Raw genomic sequence first — 21,115 nt, forward strand, 5'->3', positions numbered from 1 at the left:
ACACTTCCTCTCCACCTCTAATGTTTCTTTACAAACTGTAAAAGCTTTAAGAGCAGACTCTGATCTATCTTCTGTGTAAACTGCTTGTATATACACGTATCTCCTACTTAATGGCAGCAATCTGTTCCCAAAATGAGATGTTTTGGGGAAAATAATAATGAGGATCCCATTTTCCCATTGTTTAAAAAGAAAAATTATGTAACATGTCATTCTCAAGCCCCTAATCTTCTAAAACCTGTTTAAAATACAGTAAAACACCCACATGAAAAAGCAGGCTATCATGTTAGTATGTAAATGCTTTAAACATTATTCCCTGTCAATAAAAAGTTAAAATGATTAACAGTTTCCTTGTATGCAGTGACACCCCCTTTGAGACTATACACTTTACAAAACATCCACGTTCTGTTCTGATGATCTGCAAATTCTTGGATTCTAACTTGAGGTTTTCATCCCTATGTGCCATTTTGTTTAAAATACTGAGTTGAGTTTTGGTGATACAAAGTTTTCCTTTGTCAATGTTGCCTGAAAATATTGAAAGATTTACATGTTGTGTGGAGTTTGGATATTAACAAAGGAGTGTTCTCTCAGGGAGACATTCTGTGAGGTAAGCTTATATTGATTTATTGATAATTTTCTTTTGATGTTCTTCTGCTATTTGAATAATCAAAACATGATGTGATTGAGTAATAACCTGAAGATTTTTTGTTGAAAAAGGAAGGTACTATGATGAGCTTAATGAAACTTTGAATTCTTTTTTTTTTTTTTTGCGGTATGCGGGCCTCTCACTGTTGTGGCCTCTCCCGTTGCGGAGCACAGGCTCTGGACGCACAGGCTCAGCGGCCATGGCTCACGGGCCCAGCCGCTCCGCAGCATGTGGGATCTTCCCAGACCGGGGCACGAACCCGTGTCCCTTGCATCGGCAGGCGGACTCTCAACCACTGCACCACCAGGGAAGCCCTGAATTCTTAAATATTCGTCTTTATATAGCATTGGTCATTAAAGATCAAACCTTATTTCTGGTTTATTTAGTGGGTTGTAACTGATTGTTTAGTGAAAGTTAATGCTAATCTTACTATTTGAATTGTACTTGGCCGGTAGTATAAGTTAAGTACTCTTTATTTCTTAACAGGTTGTTGTGTCAACTAACATTGCAGAGACATCTTTGACAATAGATGGTGTGGTATTTGTGATTGATCCTGGATTTGCGAAACAAAAGGTACGTATTTTGTACTACTTTAGTACTTTATAAATTAGTATTAGTTTAACAGTACTTACTGCTTACTCATTTAATGGCTTAAATTTACTTTTTAGAATTATTTTCCAGTTTGTGTTTCATTTTCAGACTTCTGAGATATGAACTCTTTGTGTTCTAGCTGGCTTTCACATACTAAGCCCATGTTTAATGTTTAACCCTAGGCTTCTTTTCGGTTGCATTGTTTTCTTTGTTTCTTTGTAGTGATGGTGAGTGTTCTGTATGTGAGTGTATGTTCATGTAAGGAGTATGGTGGTAGTAATAAATACAGGATTGATTATCATAACCTGCATATCAGTCACTCCCCAACTAAATTAGAGTTTCTATGTGCCAGGCACAGTACTTGAATAAAAAGTACTATGTTAACCCCTAGTTTAACAGTACTGAATACCAAGCACTTTTACCAAATGAAGTGACTGCTCAGTAGATAAATAAACTATGTTTTATAATTTAAAGATCTTTGATTGCATTTGATTACATTTTATAAGTATAATTGGGAGAATTCATTGTACATAGTATTCATATTTTTGATAGAAAACTGTCCTTTAAACTGGCAGCATATAACTGACTTCTTCTGGACTAAGTTCAAAATAGTTTTCTTAATGTCCAAGGTGTTGAAATTGACAGGTTCTTTTCAGGCAAAAACCTTCAGCACAATCCACTATATAAGAGTAAGGTAAAGCTGAAATTATTTTAAATTAGGAAGAGTAAAGATGATATAAGCTATCTGTGTGTTAGATAAGAGACTTTTCACGTTAGTTTGGGTCTCTCAAAATGTTGGAGACAGAATACCTGAAAGAAAGTTAAGGAGTAAAGACGATGAATTTTGTTTCTGTCCCAGCATGGTTTATCGTGGTCATCAGTACTACTTTGTTTATTTTGGGGTTAGCTGTGGGCTTTGGATACTTCTGTTAGATCACAGTTTTGTGTTTAACTGAAGGAAGAATCATTCTTAATGTTATTTCCATTCCAATAGGTATATAATCCTCGAATCAGAGTCGAGTCCCTTTTAGTGACAGCCATTAGTAAAGCTTCAGCTCAGCAAAGGGCTGGTCGAGCTGGACGAACCAGACCTGGGAAGTGCTTCAGACTTTATACAGAGAAAGCTTACAAAACAGAAATGCAGGTAAGGGTTTTACTGTGTCCTTCCTAGTGTGTTTGGAAGGTTAAGTTGAATTTGTTACCAGGAGAAAATTACTTCATTTACTTTATCTTGCCTTTTGGCACTATAATCTCTTTAGTTTTTCTGAGATTTATGGTGTAGTCTACCAATACAAATCTTTGTTACAGTTCTAAGTCTAGGTGGGCAGCAGCAGTAACGCTTCGAACCCTATAAAGATAGTTCATAGAAAGTGTCTGATTCCCTTTTAGTCTTTTTAGTCCATAAGTGTTTTTCTCCTCTCTTTAGTCAGCGGTTTAGAAGAAATGCCAAAAGTTAATAGCTGAGGGGGCAGAGAACAGATACGTTTTGCTTTTTGGAGCAAGAGGATTAAGGAATGTTTAACAGAACAAATGTTTTTGTATTTTTCTAGGATAACACCTATCCTGAGATTTTGCGTTCTAATTTAGGATCAGTTGTGTTACAATTGAAGAAACTTGGTATTGATGATTTGGTGCATTTTGATTTTATGGATCCACCAGGTATGAATTCTCAAAGCATATTTTATCAAACCTTTTAACCAAAATTGACTCTTTCTCTTCATCCTATTCAGTGTGTATATTAAATACATTTTACCTGTTTCTTACACTGTGTCAAGATAAATTTTGTGTGTTAGCATTAAAACTAAAAGAGTGACAAAAGAGCAAATTCTTTTTTTTTTTTTCCCTTCAGAATAGCTAAATTATTCTGGGAGTTATTGACAGGGCATGAAAATGAAAATTTTCCCAATTATTTTTGGAAGAAAAATAGTTTGATAAACACATTGTTGAGTTAACAGTTATTTAATGTACTTAGGAAGATGACAGTTTTACTATTATACAGGAAAGTTTTGCAATTTTATATGATTCATAGTTTGCTAGATCGCTGTAATTGAATTTGATGACAGTTTGAGTTTCGAGCTTTGTCCACTGTAGAATGAAAAATGAGAATGCTTATAATAATTTGTACTTTGTCACGTTTTTGCTTGTCTGTTATATTGCCTTTTCCTCCTAGCTCCTGAAACTCTGATGAGAGCCCTAGAACTTTTGAATTATCTGGCTGCTTTAAATGATGATGGAGATCTGACTGAATTGGGATCCATGATGGCTGAGTTTCCTCTAGATCCACAGCTCGCTAAAATGGTTATTGCAAGTTGTGACTACAACTGTTCTAATGAGGTCCTATCTATTACTGCTATGTTGTCAGGTAATAGAGGGAAAGGAACTAAAAAAAGCCCAGCTCTTCAAAGTTTGGGTGGACTTCACTTTTGGTTTTGTTTTCTAATATTTAGTATGATAGTGGATTTTATAGGTGGTTTTAAGGGACTCATTTTGCTTCCTAAATATCTTGTAAAGTAGCTTCATAATGACATAGTATTTACAAAAGTAAATTAAGTCATTGTGCACACAGTATAGTAAAAACATGGGCTCTCTTGAGTGCAGATAAAAATCTCAATAAGAGAGTAAGTCTGAAGACATCATAACTGAGTTCTTTGGTAGGTCCATTAGTTTTGCAGTTTATTGCTAAAAGTACCAGAAGAACTTTGTTCTAGTAGCTGGCACTATTAAGTGAGCCTGAGACAAAGCAAACTGTCATTTAAAGAGTGAGCTTTTTTTACATGTATAAATCGTACTGCAGTGGCAATCAAACATTTACTTCAAACTTAGTATCAAATAAATAGAAGTAGTAATATATAATTCTGGGTTTAAAATCTAACCTGATGGTAATTCTTTTACAATGACAGGAAAACACTTGATAAAATAAATATGTCTAATAGATAAAATGGCTTATTTTAAAAATTAGAACATTAAGCTGAACAAATACTATTGTTTTTAATAGTAACACTTAATTCATAAATAAATAGTAACTTGGAAATTAGATTTTCCAAAAAAAAAGAAATACTGTTAATATAAAAATATACACTGGTTCTTGCAGCGTAAAATAGAAAACGTATTAAGTTTTTACTATCAAAGTACTCTATAATACTAGTTTCAGTACTGGGGAAAGTTGACTTCCAGTCATAGAGTGGTTTATTGGTATTATTTATAATTAAATGCCTCAAATAATTCAAAATCTTACATGTAGTTAAAGGAGGAAATTTTTAAAATTTCTAAATATAAAAATTTTGGCTTAGTTTAGATGTATATTTTAATGGTGTGAATTTTTAATTTAAGAACTAGCTAAAATGTTTTTTTTGCAGAGTTATGATTGATCAGACTCAGAGCAGATGGGCAGGGCAGTATCGAATCATTTTAATGAAATTGTAGTCTCTTGCGGAGGTGGTGGTAGGTTGTTGTCTGCCTTTTCTTATATGTTGTTTTTGCTAGATTCTCCCAGTTGTAGTTAACCCAACATTTTAGTTTTTAGAGAAAGTGTGGGGCAAGAGTTTTAACAGATTGTGTATTTGTTATCTGCCCAGTTTTTATTTTTCTAGGTTCTCTTATCAGGCATACTATACAATTACCATTGTCTGAGTTCAGAAAATTAGCTCTTAAAAAAAATTGGTCATTATGATGCAGTTGAGATCTTCCAACTACATCTCTTATTTGTACTAGTTCTACAAAACGTAGGGTTTACTGGTCATCTTTAGCACATCAAGAGAGTGAACACTTATGTGCAGCAGTTATTAAGCATGGCATTTGTGGGGGAAAACGTTATTAAAGTGTGAGGAAGAAGTCACGGAACTGAAACAGTTTGCTGAGCTTGTAATGCTTTGTTTTCCATTTAAATAGTTTCTGAAGTTTTTGGGTCCTGATATAAATAGTACAAATCAGGGGCCTTATGGAGTGCTTCTTATACCCAATATTTAACTCTGGTAGCTAGTTCACATTAACTTTCACAGCTATGAGAGGTTTCTGTACTTTTATTTATTACCTTGCTTCAGTTACATTAAGCAAGACTTAGTATTTACTGTGATTATGTGTCATTGTCTCTATTTGGCTTCTTTGGAATCATTTTAAAGGGGAAACTGTATGGCAAAGAGTAATTGATACTGTATTTGATCTCACTGTCGATTATTCCCATTATCTTCTATCTGAACTGATAATTTATAATTTTTTTTTATTGACAAAGTTTTAAGAGCTTTAAAAATGTGTTCACAAAGTCCCAAGTTGTTAAGTCTTTTTATTTTCATACTGCTATTACGACTATGGAATTGCTAAAGTGAATTAAGGAAAGTTGTATTTCAAAAAATATAGTGCACGCTTTGTATGTAACAACTTAAAGTTTTATGTGAATTAATATTGAGGCTCTAAACAAATACTGTAGTTATATATTTTGATGACCCTTGAAATAATGACCGTTTCAGACTAATTGTCAACTTTTAAAATATTGGATTCTGCTTTTATATTGAAGTCTTCAAATACAGTTTAAAAAAAGAACTTGGGACTTTATTTTCTAATCTTTCTTAAAATGCTGGAAAACCAGGCCGAATATTCCCAGCCTTTTTGAATTTTCTTAATTCAGAGGCGGTTTAACCTTCCACCACTACTGCTATCATCAAAACCCAAGATTTCATGATATTTTTTATGTTTACATATGCTTCTGCTCACCAGTGCTAATAGTGATACCCACCAGTTGGTAATAGCCACAGCACTAGGGAAGAATTACAATAGAAATGTGGCAGTACACTGGTTGGAAAGTTGTTTTTAGCCCTGCAGTGGGCAAGTATAGCTTCATCACTTTCATAACCATTCAGTGGATGCAATGGATGGCCTTTTAAAAAATTATATTTAGCTAAAAGGCTATTAACACCGTAATTCTGGCTATTGGTAGAGCTATCGGCACTGGTTTTTGAAATGAGTTGAGCTTCCTAGTATCTTGATGGCCTTCAGAATAGCTGTTTTGATGCCTACTTTTAGATCTAGTTAAAAATAATCAGGTACTCTGTAGCTTTGAAACCCTCTTGTCTTACAGATGTGGTTAGGTGTTGATGTACCAAATCAAGGTAGTAAACAGTCCAAGATGCAGTTGGAGGCCATCCTGCCCTGCCCTATGCTCTGTGAACTGACCTAGCTAGGCCTTGTTCCTCTATCTGTGAATGCGTGACTCATCGATATGGGCGTTTGTGTTGGGCCCATACCAACCTTGTTTAGTCCCACAGTGTTTTGTTCGCCCCACGGAGGCCAAGAAAGCCGCAGATGAGGCCAAGATGAGATTTGCCCACATAGATGGAGATCATCTGACACTGCTGAATGTCTACCACGCTTTTAAACAAAGTAAGTGTAAATTAGATTGAAGGCACTCTTTTGTCTAAATGTCACTTGCAGCATATAAGATGTTTCTTCATCGCACTTTCATTTATTATCCGTGACAACTTTACATTAGAAACCCAGAGATCCTTTAGAAAAAAACTCATGACTATCATTTAAAATAGAAATTGCCCATCTTTTCCAGAGTTGTTTACTTTTATAATCAGGGAAAAAGCACTGGAAACCTGGAAAATACAGAGAAATAAAGATAAAATACTTGTATAAAATTTACCATGAACATACAGATTTTGATATACTTTTGTTTTAATTTTGCATTTTTTGTGAATGGTTTTGTATTATAGAATTATTACTGTCTAATATTTTTACTAATAAATAGCTCTTACAAAAGAGTAAACTAACAAAATAGAAATACAAGCTATAAATGTGAATGACCATTCTCAGGCTATAAGTGGTCCATAAACATGAGGAGGAAATTCACCTCTACTTGTAGTTCAATAAATGCATTGTTATTGAGAGGTGCCATTTTCTCACCTATAAAATTGGCAAAGGTTAAAGAAAAATAGTCTTTAGTTGTGTGGGAGTGGGTTTAGTGGAGCAGTCTTACACCAGAGCTGGGAATGTAAATTTATGTTATGTTTATGAAAAGCAGTAGATTTTATGTTACCAAGAACCTTAACAAACTCAAACCCTTTGACCCAGAGATAATCTGTGAGATTTTCTTTTAGTATTCTGTGGACAGAGATATGTTTCAAGTTTTTTATCCCACAGTTACCTATCATAGTAAGGGAAAATGGAAACTACCTAAATGCCCACCAGTAGAAAGATGGTTCAGTGATTTATGCTATAGCAACGTGATGAAATATTGTTCTAGCTTTATATTGTTTTCAGAGAATATTTAGCAACATGAAAAACATTTTCCAGTTATTTGAAAACAAGGAAACATAGTGGTAATAATACAGTTATTGCTAGATGCTTTTGTTGGAATGCACTATTTATAAAAATTAAATGAGAGGAAAATGTAAAGGGGAAAAAATGTGGAAATAATTGCAATAGATTCTGAAAGTATTTGATTTCTACATATCGGTAGGTTAACCTGTTGGGTGATACGTTATCAGAGACTGATAGCCCTACATCACCCTTTTCCAGGAATGTGGTGTCTTCAATCACTCTGAAAGTTTGTGGTTTCTGCTGATAAGAATTTAGTTTCCTAATTTATTATATAGACATTCAAATTTTGCACTCCTTGTTTTATTTGAATCTCATTTTTATTTCTCAAAAAATCCTATTTACACTCTTAAAATAGTCTGTTGACTTTGGCACATCTCTTTGGGGTTAGGGGTGAATTTATTCATTCAGGGTCCAGAAGTGCTAGAGGGCCAGTATGAGGAACAAGGACCTTAGCAGCCAAATTGCACATCTGTGTCTTACACACGAACTCTGATATGAGTTGATAGAATTGATGAATATCAGATAAGGAAAAGGTAGAGAGTCCTTCTCTTCCTGGATCTGAGAAATTTGGGGCAGATGAGGTAAATGAAAAGTAATTGAGAAACAGATGAAGGCCAATACATAGTTTACGTCAGAAAATTTATTTTATCCTTCTTGTGTCCAAAGTATTGGTAATGCATAATGTTAAAGCCTTTATTCCTGATGGGATAGATCAATTCAAGAAATACACTATATTCCTGTTGTGGTGCGAACTGTATTGCATGCTAGTTGATAACTGTGTGACCACCAGACACGTAACTTGTTAACAGATTGTGATAACTGCCTTGAGAAGGAGCAGATTCACATCCATCTTGGTTCTCAGAATCCCTTGACGTTATTAAGGTACTGTTTTAAGTGGAAATGAAAAGATTTCTGTAGGAGCAGCATGGTTTTTTAACCCTATTTCTCTCACAGGACATTTTAATTCTTTTAAAATTAGGTTGTATTATTTTGTCATTTAAGCTTTTGATGATAACTAGCACAGCATTGTATTTCATAGTTTGGTTTGAAAATGAAATTTAAGATTTATAGTGGAACTGTGTGTTTTCATTTTTACATATAAATGTAACATTACAGTATCTTAGAGGAGTTTTAAGATTTAAATGATAAAATTGCTAAAGAATGCTTGTGCTTTATACACATATTTGGTAGTTGGGAACTTTCTAGGAAAATATTGAACAGTAGGTACCTATACAAGCTTTCTCCTACCCATTCTGAGCAGAGGGAGTGTCATGAAGTAGAATGGGAACATCTGCTCACTAGATAGATGATCCTTTTCTACTAAATGCTTTTCACTGCCATAGGGATGGTAAGCTGTTGGTTAGTTTTAGACCTTTTCCTCGATACGCTTTTCTTAATAAGGTCAAAGGAAACAGAATGACTGGACATTTAGCCTTTAATCACTGCCACCTTTTCAAATAAGGAGAGCTAGTCTAAAAATAACATCAAACTTTGATCTCCACATAATATTTGGACATTTCAGATCCATTTATTGAATTTGGGGTGTTTTAACTATTTTTTAAGTGATGCTGTGTTGTATTTGAAACATTGTGTATTTGCAAACTAGCAGATATTAGCAAATATTTCAGATATTAGTCAAGACGATCTATTTCATTAAAAACAATGATTGATTACATAGTAAAGATAAATTAGTCTTTATACTATTTGTTTTAACACTTGGGAAACAGAACTAGATTTAAGTTATTTTGCAGTGCCTTAATTTCTCTGTGTGTTTGTGTGTGTCTGTGCTAATGGTTTGGCTTTAGATCTTAAGAGTAGTTTCACTGTGAGAAATATATAGCTAGAATTATTTTAATAAAATGTTCCCGTGTTTAGATTTTATTCCTCCCATTTATCAAACTATTTCTCAAAAATTTAGAGACATAGTAAAACCATCAGATACTATTTGTTTATCTTGACAACTTAAAATTCCTGTTCTGTTACTCTTTAGTGTATGAATTCTGTGAAAAGTTTAGCATGTCAGAAACACTACACTCCAGATCAGAGTCTGCAAATGAACAACCCTTTTAAGAAGTCCCCCTTTTTATTGTCTGTTTCGACGTTACCTTTCATTAAGCACATACTTTCTTTGTTTCATCTCTGAAGATACTCAGTGCTTTGCTTTAAATGTCAGTATGTTCAGTTGGATACCTTTTATTTCTCATTCCAGATGGGTTAATTAATGGACATTTTAACATGTCAGGTCTTCAATTTAAAGGTCATTTACTACACCATCTATCCACCTACCCTGTTTCTGAAATGTGGCTGCATTTTGTAATGGATAAACATTTATTAATATACCTGTTGTTCCTCTGACAAACTATTAAGAATATGTGTATTATAATTCGTAGAATCCTAGAACCAAGGAGAAAGGACTATGCCAAAGATTACTGTATATCACATAGCTGGAAAAGTATCATCATAGTTGTAATATTTTAAGGACCCCCCCCCCATTTCACAAATAACCCTCTTAGATTTATTTATCGAAGGGCCTCTGAAGTAAATAATGCAGTTTTCCATTGTGACTTTGAGACATAAAGATGGCACTGTGTAATGTTTTACATGATGCTACAGTTTGAGCTCTTATATGAGCATCTCTAGGTTAGTTGGAAGGATTCATCAATGGAGAAAGATCCCTTTGATAATAAAATATATGTAGTGAAATTACTTGAAGTGCTTTGATATAAGCTTTGTTTATTAAACATAAGAGTGAGTGTTCCAGACATCCTTGTAACCTATGTCACTTGTATTTTAAACCACTAAGAGGTACATGGGTCACAGTAAAACTTCTAAACACTAAGTTTGGGGTGCTCTAGCTCAGGAGTAAAGCAAAGCACACAATAGTCACTTGAAGTTCATTTTTATAACTTTTAAATTGTATTTGATAGTCTTAATCTAAGCTTGTTTTTTCTTTGAAAATGAGAAAGACATGGCATTTTTCCAAATTCTCTCAACCCACCCCTGTCAGACTATCTAAAACAACCAGGTGTATGTTTATGGGTAAATAACTCAGAACAATTAAAATAGTTTATCCAAAAACCATTGTTTTGTCATTCAATAGCCAGAAACCTTAGTGCTATTTCTAATTTTGAACTTCACTCCAGATTTTTAGGAAAGTTGATAACATTGTGATTAATTTATAAAAATGATGTGGGTTATTCCCTTTTGGATTACTTAGCTTACTGTTTATAGTGATTTCCTTTTTTAATTAGATAATATACCTGTTTGGATGATTCATGTCCCTCTTATTTTCCCTCCCTCCAACTTTGTAGATCATGAATCGGTTCAGTGGTGTTATGACAACTTCATTAACTACAGGTCCCTGATGTCAGCAGACAATGTACGCCAGCAGCTATCGAGAATTATGGACAGATTTAATTTGCCTCGTCGAAGTACTGACTTTACAAGCAGGGACTATTATATTAATATAAGAAAAGCTTTGGTTACTGGGTATTTTATGCAGGTATGTGGATAATACAGAAGTGCATAATTAAATGTTTACATAATGTTTGTTTTCTATAGCAGCCCTTGGAATCCACATAAACACAAAAATTCAGTTAAAGAATGCCTATAAATATTGATCTTAAATTTTATGTCCAAATTCTTGAATGAACTGATACACTAAGAAGTTTTTACGTGTCTAAATTAATTCACTAAATGGCATGGTTAGTGATCCAGTTATATAGACATCAATTTTAGAATTACTTTTTTATTAATGGAGTCTTTAAGACACTTGGTGCTGGGAAAGCCAGGCGTGTCTTTTGATTTAAGTAATAAAGAAAAATAATTTAAAACATTTCATTTAGCTTTGTGTTTTATATTGGAGGCTGAAGTAAAACTTGTCAGGTAAATCTAGTGAGTATTTATTTTAAGGGACTTACAACAGATTATGTTTTTAAAAATGCAAAGTTTTTCTGATGAAAACAAGTCAGTCCCTTACTTGGGATGGGATTGGTTTTAGTTATCTCTTATATATCCCACTTGTTTTTTTCGTTGTCTCCTTTGGCTCTGTCTTTTAAGCAAGATGTGGCCTGCCTTAAGGCCAGATGAGCTCAATAAATAGAATGGACTTAAATGCACTCAGTCAGAATGAAAGTAGATTGGCGCATTGTCGGTATTTGAAATCAAAGCAACAGAATGTTTATTGTGGCATCTTATAAGATCTTACTAGAGTTAGGATTTTCATGCCTTGCTCTGTTATTCAAGCATTATGGATTTCTAATTCTCTTAAGATTAAAATTTATTAGAAATAGGGCATGCAGTGTAGTACCTGGCACCTAGTAGGTGCTTAGTAAATATTTATTGAATAAAATTGAGTTTATTTTCTATTATGTATTATTCATTTCTATTATTCACACATATTCTTTATGTTACTAGAGTTCTAGAATTGGAAAGGGCTATCTTCATCTGCTTTGGTATTTGTTAAATATTAGATGAGTGCCACCAATTGATGTGTTTGATTGTAGATAATTAATCTTTTAGTAGTTGTTCAGCTACCACAAAATTGTCACCTGGCATTAAGAACCTACTCTAGATGGTCTAAGGCAGGAAGGCCAAATAGTATATAGTAGGCTTTGTGGGCCCATTAGGTCCCTATTAAAACTATTCAACTCTGCCTGCCCTTGTAGCACAAAAGCAGCCTTGGACAAATGGGAATGCCTGTGTTCCAGTAAAACTTCACTGAAATGTAAATTTCACGTGATTTCCACTCCAGTGTCACCAAATGTTTCTCTTTCGAATTTTTTCCCCTAATCATTTAAAAATGTATAAAGTATTCTTAGCTGACAGGCCTTACAAACATAGGCAGTGAGTTGGATTTGGCCTGCTGTAGTTGGCTGATGCCTGCTTTTATTAGGCAGTGGTAGATAAATATAGCCATCAGATAAAAAGCAAAAGGTGAGGCGTGCTTGTCCCTAATTATATAGGTAGCTTTACACCACTTTTGTTTTGTAACTAGCACATCAGAAGTATCGTATTAATTTACTGGGTTTTGGTTTCAGGTGGCACATTTAGAACGAACAGGGCATTACTTAACTGTGAAAGATAACCAGGTGGTTCAGTTGCATCCCTCTACTGTTCTTGACCACAAGCCTGAATGGGTGCTTTATAATGAGTTTGTTCTTACAACAAAGAATTACATCCGGACGTGTACAGATATCAAGCCCGAATGGTAAGCTCAGCGCCTTTCGTTCTAAAAGTTTTCGTTACCATTTGCTCAGAATGGAATCTGAAAGGAGACTTGTTTTTCGTTTCACTCTGGGGAATTTGGTGTTTTCATCACTAAGGTATATAGTCCAGTGTATAGTTATGGGGCTTTGACCTGATGGTATGGTTACCTCTTAAAATCTTTGGTTTGATAAGAGGACAGTGAGATCGTTGGTACGGACATGGGCAGGATTTGGAGCCAAATATAAAGCTACAGTTAACTGATATCAAGAGTGTCTTTAGAGCCCTTCTCTTGCTGTTGTGATTAACTCAAGTCTTCTGGTTCCAGAAGTCAGTCAGTTTTTATATTTTATCTGTCCCACTATAATTAGCTCTCAACTGTTATTTATATGTTGGTGCTTTAGGAGCTAAGCAAGCATTAAAAACTATACCTCTTTTTGTATCATTGCATATTTGATTCACAAAATGTAATCAGAACTGACTTATTTTAAGCAAAATTACCCACCCACTTCACTAGCTCACTACCTCACTCCCTCTTGTGTCCTTTTTTTTTTCCTTTTTTGCCAGAATCTATTCTATAACTTAAGATAGGAAACGTCAGCCAAGAATGGTGGGACTGAAGCGCTTATTTTAGTTGATGTCACTTGCAATATTTCCTACACTGATTTATGACTTTTGACACTGAAATTGTGTAGGACATTATCATTTTATCTTAAATGCTTTGTTGAGAAAAAATTGTATGGCTAAACGTTAAAAAAGATTCAGTCAAGTGTATTGTTTGGGGTATAGAGTTATATTTATGGTTATTAGAACTTTGAAAATGAGAAGATCCAGTCATTTGAATACCAGGATGTTTCTTGTATAGAACCTTCAGTACTCTAACCTTAGAGAGGTTGGTCAAAATAGTGTTCTAGAGTGAAGAAATGAATGACCTTATGTTAATATCTTTGTATTAATGTAAAGAAAGGATTTTTTGTAAGAATTTATCTTTTTTTTAAGTTTATGGGAAGTCCACCATCAGAAAATTTACAGCTTATTAGAAGCATACATATCAAAAGTGGTGTTTATAAGGATTAGGCATTTGTAATTTTAACATTGATTTGGATTTGTAGGTTTGCCTTTCTTTATCAGTATATTAATGAGTAATGCCTATCCCGTTAGCAATTCCAGTACTTTAATTGTTAATTTGGTAATTTTTCCCCCCCTTCTGGACAGGTTGGTGAAAATTGCCCCTCAATATTATGACATGAGCAATTTCCCACAGTGTGAAGCAAAGAGACAGTTGGACCGCATCATTGCCAAACTGCAATCCAAGGAATATTCACAGTACTGAATTCAATGCTTAGAACTGAAGTTATTCAGAGGACAGCTTTAAAAGATGAATGAACTCAAAAGTTCAAGTTGTGCTCTTCACGTTGGTTCAATAATGGCCTTTATTTGAAAGCTTTTTAATTTTTCTTTACAGTAAATATTCCATTCTGATTTCATAAATTAAACATTTATGCCTCCCTTTTGTGTTGACACTGTAGCTCATACTGGAAAAGTCGATCAATGTTTTGCAGTTTATTGAAAGTAGTTCTATATATAACAATGTTATAAGCATTTCTTTAGAAATGGTTGAAAATGCTTCTAAAATGTGATTATCGACCATGGTATGCATGATCGTTGTAATTGTTGACATTCCTTTTAGAAGTTGTGAAATGTTACAACTTGTGCTTATGTAGACACAATCTTCTGTCTCAGTACAGAGGCACTGACTTCAATAAAGTCTATTTATACTAATTTTGGCCACAGCACTTTGATATTTTTGTTCTAGTCTCTTTAAGTATGGCTTCTTCTCTTCCCAGTGTGGGACTTTTTTTTTCTCTCCTTGAATTGTAAGTGTACTATGATTACATATTCAGCATCTTTCCACAGGGTTGCTCTTTAAAGTAGTCGTTACAGCAGTGTTTTAAAGAACATAGCTTAGCACTTTGTTAGGTCAGGATGTGATCTAATGAGATAAAGTATGTAGTTTTTACTCAGAATTGGATCCCCAAAGACAGAATAATTAAAGGATAGTTTTCTCTTCATCTTAAAGTTCGTTCCATAAGACTGATTATTTATTATTTTGTTACCACATTTTTAGCAGATGTTTTTGTTTTACTTATACCATTCTAAGCACTCTAGTCACTGAAACAAATGTTTGTATTAAATAGACAATAGGAAATGATATATTGTAGATCTTGGTCAGTTTTACTGAATTCTCAGTGTTGGGTGTTTTATGCAATGTACAAAGTAATTAGTGTAGTGTGTTAAAATGTGAACTTTCCATTCCCTGTAACAGGCCACAGACAAGTTAAAAACCCTTTTTTTAACCACAAATGACCCATCAAAGGGTCTTTAGATGCGACCCGTCTTTAGGGTGTGACCCATCAAAGGGTTCTTAGTAAATCAGTTCCTTTTACTTGAAGAGTAAATACTGTACTCATTAATGTCTGGACTTGCCTCTTCTCCCTTTCCCCTCTTTAAAAATATTTAAATGTTAAATTTATAGGTGTACATAGTTGGGATTTCAATATACTTTGAGGCATATATCTAGTATGTGGTGTAAGGGAGTTAATTGGGCAAGTTAAGAGTATTTCAGGTTACTGGGATACTTCTCAGTGTAGGTAGCTGTTAATTGTTAAATGATGCCTAGTGGTTTGAAAGAGTTAATATGCTTCTATTAAGTGCTTAATTTTGGTCCCATGGAGTAATTTACATGCTGAAGTAATATTTTAGGTTTCATTTAAATTGTTTAAAAATTTGTCCTACGTTAACTATTGGCAATATTATATGCTAGCATTTTTTTTTTAGGTTAAGAAAGTCTAGGCACTTGATAAGACTGTTTACTAAAATGGTAGGTCTTGCCAAAGTAATATATTATCTGTTAAAATTATACCACAGTATACAGTTGGTAAATCAGTTGCATATCGTTATAATCTGACCATCTATCCAATTTTAAATAGGTCTCAGTGTGTTGTATGTGTTTTTTAACCTTGTGCTTTTTAAAATCTAGAGTTCGACCATTCGGTTTTCTTATAGAGAAACAAGTTATAGAGCGATATGTAGAACAATGTTAGGTAGTTATTTGGCAGAGTTTCTGGGAATGGCTGGTATTGTTTGTATCTTACAAGTGATGAGTGTGCATTGGGAGTGGCTGCCTGGAAACAGAGCAAACCGAGTTTTTATTCCCTATTATCATGCCTACCAAAATATTAAAATTCCCTCCATAGTAATTCAGAAAATCTTTTTTGAAGGTTTTCTGGAGAGGTCTCCTTATCTCTCAGTTTAAAATAAGTAGAACTGCTTTTTGTTGTGAATATAGTCATTCTCAGTATCTGTGGGGAACTGGTTCTAGGACCCCTTGTGGTTACCAAAATCCGTGCATGCTCAGGTCCCTTATATAAAATGGCATAGTACAATTGGCCCTCTGTAAACACAGGTCCCTGGATTCAACCAACCATGGATACAGAACCCCTAGATACAGAGTGCAGAATAGGTAGCATAAGGAAGGAAGACAATCAGCAAGTAGAACGCTTGTCTGTAAAGGCCGAGGAAATGAACACAACTTGGGGGTATAGGGCAGGATAAAATACATACCCTGTAATCAGTCCATTTAGCTAGAATTGCAAAAATAAAAGGATTCTATGCTGAATTTTTAATATAGTATATGACTTAGTTCTAGAATTTTAGGTTTGTAAGGTACCTGCAAATAGTTGGGATTCTTTTCTAAATAATTTTAATGGCCATCTCCTTTGCTCAGATACTTCAGAGCAAAACCATTACTTTAGAAGACATCTTAATAGTTCTCTTAGAAATGCTGGGCATACTCTTTCACTGTAACTAATTGTTTTTAATTCTTCTAGAGTAAAGTTAAATAAGCCTGGCTGTTCTTCTGCATGATGCCATTTAGTTATTTGAGTTAACTGTCATCTTCCTTTATTCTTATTTAGGCTGTACAGCCTGTTTTCCTCCTCAGCCTTCCTCTTTGATACGGTTTCTATAGATATCATGAATGTTCCTGCTTAACCTCTGCTGGGTGTTCTCTGGATTGTAGTCAATACTGTGGTCAAAGCTGGGCAAAGTGCCGTGGAACTTGTATTTCCCAGGGGACCAGACATGCCATTGCTTCTGTTAATGCAACTTAAGATTACATTACCCTATATTACTGAAAGTAGAGGAGGGGATTGTGGTCTGGTTCCAGGCATTTTTAGAGGTGCCCTCGTACCATACTTATGGATAAAATAGGCGGATGTTTTATCCGTAGGTAAAAGATAACCATCGTACAAGTGGTCAGATAGTTATCTTGCCATCATCAAGGCAGATGTGTTTATTGAGAACTTACTGCTGTAGTGACTTTTAAGTACTTCTGTTGATATACACCGGCTAGATTTTGGGAACTTTCCTGTTTGGCTTACTGTGAATTCTCTAGCTTGGACTGTTAATTGCTCATTTCTAAAGTGTTTGAACTTAGCCTAGCAAAAGCAGCCTCTGTTATCAGTCATACACTAAGTTTAACCCAAACCTGGGAGTTACTTGTATTTGGCAAGTTTCTTGCATTCTTTTAATATGTGGGCCTGTTTTATTCTGTTTGAAAAGATGCTATTTTTTGTAGAGTCTCCATTTATAATTAATAATAGACTGTAGTAAATGGAACCTGATTGAGAACTCAGAAAACTACATTTATAACTTGTTTTTAACATTTCTCCCTGATAGAAGTTTTATTGTTATTGGTATTCCTTCATAAAATTTTTGTATACATCGCTTAGTAATACCGATCACTGTTCATTTTATTAAGTACCAACTCTGGAAGGCATTGTGTGAGTCTATAAAAATAGATTGATAATTCAGAGACCGTCTGGAATTATGGTCTGGTTGGGATTTTTCAAATGTGTTCAAAGATCCATAATATAAAGCAAGGTATGATGAATGTGGTAAAGAACTATAGGTATCAGAGAGGAAGGATAGGTTAAGGATTAGTTAGTCAAGTATTGAGTAAAGTGAGATAAATAAGCAGCCAAGTAAGTCAAATGGTTAAGTGTGAGTCCATTGGAAGTGGTTAAGGGCTGGGGTAAGCTCACATCCCTGGCTCTCATGTGACAATGCCTGATGGTATTTTTTTTTTTTTTTTTCCTGATGGTATTTTAAACCAAGCTGGAAATTCGAATTTATATGTTAAGTCTCCCTATTATAAATTTTAGATTTTTTTTTTTCTTAACTCTTAAAGCTGGATTCTAGGCAGCCATTTGCAAATTTGGGGTTAAGTAATCAGGAAATTTTGTGGTTTAGTTGCACATCAAACAATTATTAGGATTGCAATAGGCACTAAGTATTTCTTAGACAATTAACAGCATTATCAGGCCAAGAGTCATGGTCCAGAGACAGTTGTTCTGCTTTAATTGAGGTATAATTTACATACAGCAAACTACCATGTTGATTTAGGTCTACAGTTTGGTGAAGTTTGACAAATCTATACAGTTGTGTAATCATCACCACAAACGATACACAACATTTTGATCACCCCAAAAATGTTTCCCCCTGTCCCGTTGTTCACTAATCCCCTTGCTCGACTCCCAAGAGCTTTGCAAGTGCACAGACTTTCTGTCCTTTTAGTTTAGCCCTTTCCAGAAGGTCATAAATGGAATCAGACTGGTTGTAGTTTTTTTGTGTCTGGTTTCTTTCATTGGGCATAATGCTCTTAAGGGTCATCCATGTTGCATATATAGGTATATTCAGTAGTCCATTATGTATGTACCATATTTGTTTATGCATTCACCTGTTGCTGGAAGGTTGAGTTATTTCCAGCCTTTGCTATTATGAGTAAAGCTATTTGCATACAGGTGTTTGCATGGACATCGGTTTTTATTTCTCTTGTGTAAATACCTAGGAACGCATGTTTAGTTTTATGAGAAGCTGCCCAACAGTTTTCAAAGTGCTGTACTATTTTGCTGTCCCACCGTCAGTGCATGTTTCATTGCTCTTCATTCTTGCCAGTGTTTTGTAATTACCACCCTCCTCCTTTATTATTTTTTTTGCCACACTGAGCGGCACGTGGGGTCTTAGTTCCCCAACCAGGGATCAAACCCTTGCCCCTTGCACTGGAAGCTCGGAGTCTTAACCACTGGAACACCAGGGGAGTCCCCCATTTTTATTTAAAATTTTAGCCATTTAAGTAGGTGTGTAGTCCCTCATTTTGGTTTCCATTTGCATTTCACTGTGATGAAATTTGCACAACCAATCTTTAGCGGTGTTGAACATCTTTTCACATGCCTATTTGTCATTCACATCTCTTGGTGAAGTGACTGGTCACATCTTTAGCCCTTTTTATTATTAGTTTTATTGTTGAGTTCTTCATGTATTCTGGATCCAAGTTCTTGATGAGATACATGTCTTGGAAATGTTTTTCCAGCCTGTTGACTTATTTTCTTAAGGGTGTCTTTCAAAAAGCAGAACTTTCAAATACCGATGAAGTCCCATTTATCCTTTTTTTTTTTTTCCCTTTAATGGTTTGTGCTCTTGGCATTCGGGGCCAGTTTTGATGGTGTGTTAAGGGGGCAGCAAGTATTCCATTTTGGTTGGAGTATACGCTATAGAGTGAGGTCAGATGAGGCTGTGAATTTAGGTAGGGATCGAGTTGTGGAGGGCTTTAAAGGCTAGATTAAAAGTGGATCCTAGGGTCTTCCCTGGTGGTGCAGTGTTTGAGAGTCCGCCTGCTGATGCAGGGGACACGGGTTCGTGCCCCGGTCCGGGAGGATCCCACATGCCGCGGCGTGGCTGGGCCCGTGAGCCATGGCCGCTGAGCCTGCGCGTCCGGAGCCTGTGCTCCACAACGGGAGAGGCCACAACAGTTGAGAGGCCCGCGTACCGAAAAAAAAAAAAAAGTGGATCTGAGTTCACTATAGAGGATAGATTGGAAGTAGTGAGGGACACTGAAGCCACTTAGAACATTATAATCCAGGTAAGAAGATTGAACCCAAACAGAAGAATAAGAGTGAAAGGGCAAGAGTAAGTAGTGACATAAAGCAAAGGAGTCATTAAGGATAGCTGGTTTAGGGTACAAGTGAATGAAATGGTTTGGTGTGCCAACTGCGAATCTAGGCTTCAGATCATTTTATTGTGATCCTAGTTGCCACGTAGAGAGAGAAATGGCAGAGGTTACAAGTATAGAAGCTACAATAAGGGAATTGGAGAGGTGAAAAACCAAGAAATAAAAGTTTAGATGGTGCACTTTTATGGGTAGATGAGAATTGTGAATCTACAAAATCATTGGATTAGCTAGTTTATGTTTAAGGCAGAGGCTGCAAATGGGTAGCCAAAAGAGCCAGATTTCAGCCAGCTCATCTGTTTTATGTGACCGTGGGGTGTTTCAAACCAAGTAGAGCCGTTGTTTAGAAAGGGAAAGATGATCACATAAGGTTTTTTCAAAATATTCATAGGTCAGGCAAGGACAGGCCTACCTGATGTTTAGCATGGCACTCAGTAATCCGCAGTGGGGTTTGTGGCTGGCCCCTGGAGGGGAGGCACATTTTCTTCAGTTTGCCTGAGTCCCTTGCATGGCCAACCTGCCCTCTGTTAGGCATTGTTGAATGAGAGAGAGAGGGTTTTGAACTAGGAAAAGCTTGCCAAGGCTACTTTTTACAAGAAGTTGCATGGTTAGGATTGAGATCAAGATGGGAGAGCTATTTTTTTAAAGAAGGGGACCCAGCTGAACCTTTTTAGGGAAAACTTGGACCTGTGTCTTTAAGAGAGACGGGTTGAGGCCAAGCTTGGTGGTGGTAGCCTAGGAAATGAGAAAACTTCCTTAGAAAGACTAAGGTGAAGATAGAAGGGAGGGTTAAGGGACCCTAACTCAAGTGCTTCTGTTTTGTTTGTTTGTTTGTTTGTTTTGGCGGTACGTGGGCCTCTGACTGTTGTGGCCTCTCCCGTTGCGCTGTGCTCCGGACGCGCAGGCTCAGCGGCCATGGCTCACGGGCCCAGCCGCTCCTTGGCACGTGATCTTCCCGGACTGGGGCACGAACCTGGGTCCCCTACATCTGGGTCCCCTACATCGGCAGGCAGACTCTCAACCACTGCGCCACCAGGGAAGCCCTAAATGCCTCTGTTTTGATGGGGGTGGGGGAATGTATTGATCTTAGTGTGCACTGGAAATCAAGTTTAGGCTTGAGGGAAGGGAGTAATGCGTGACAGTTGGTTAAGTGGTTTGATTGTGAGTAAGCAAAGGATCATCAAAGGGATGCCTTCCTCATGGGCGGGTTTAGATCTTAGGAATCTGATAGTAAATTCACTCTGCTCAGGTTCCTCTTCTGTGGTTGTAGCCTGGGAACTGAAAACAGGGAG

At 35.8% G+C, this 21,115-nt stretch overlaps 1 protein-coding gene across 2 annotated transcripts in view; it reads left to right on the forward strand.

The window, feature by feature from the left end:
* DHX15 (DEAH-box helicase 15) overlaps nt 1–14,536 on the forward strand; it is a 52,568-nt gene extending 38,032 nt beyond the window's left edge. For both annotated transcript variants that reach the window (XM_060012741.1, XM_060012742.1), the window contains exons 7-14: nt 1,130–1,216; nt 2,229–2,378; nt 2,785–2,893; nt 3,405–3,596; nt 6,485–6,607; nt 10,861–11,051; nt 12,589–12,758; nt 13,970–14,536. In XM_060012741.1, coding sequence (XP_059868724.1) covers nt 1,130–1,216; nt 2,229–2,378; nt 2,785–2,893; nt 3,405–3,596; nt 6,485–6,607; nt 10,861–11,051; nt 12,589–12,758; nt 13,970–14,087 — 1,140 coding nt within the window. In that variant the 3' untranslated portion in view covers nt 14,088–14,536. The remainder of the gene's footprint in view (nt 1–1,129; nt 1,217–2,228; nt 2,379–2,784; nt 2,894–3,404; nt 3,597–6,484; nt 6,608–10,860; nt 11,052–12,588; nt 12,759–13,969) is intronic.
* Nucleotides 14,537–21,115: the final 6,579 nt, after the last annotated feature.

This window comes from Delphinus delphis, chromosome 5 (genome assembly GCF_949987515.2).
Source record: "Delphinus delphis chromosome 5, mDelDel1.2, whole genome shotgun sequence".
Taxonomy (NCBI): Eukaryota; Metazoa; Chordata; class Mammalia; order Artiodactyla; family Delphinidae; genus Delphinus; species Delphinus delphis.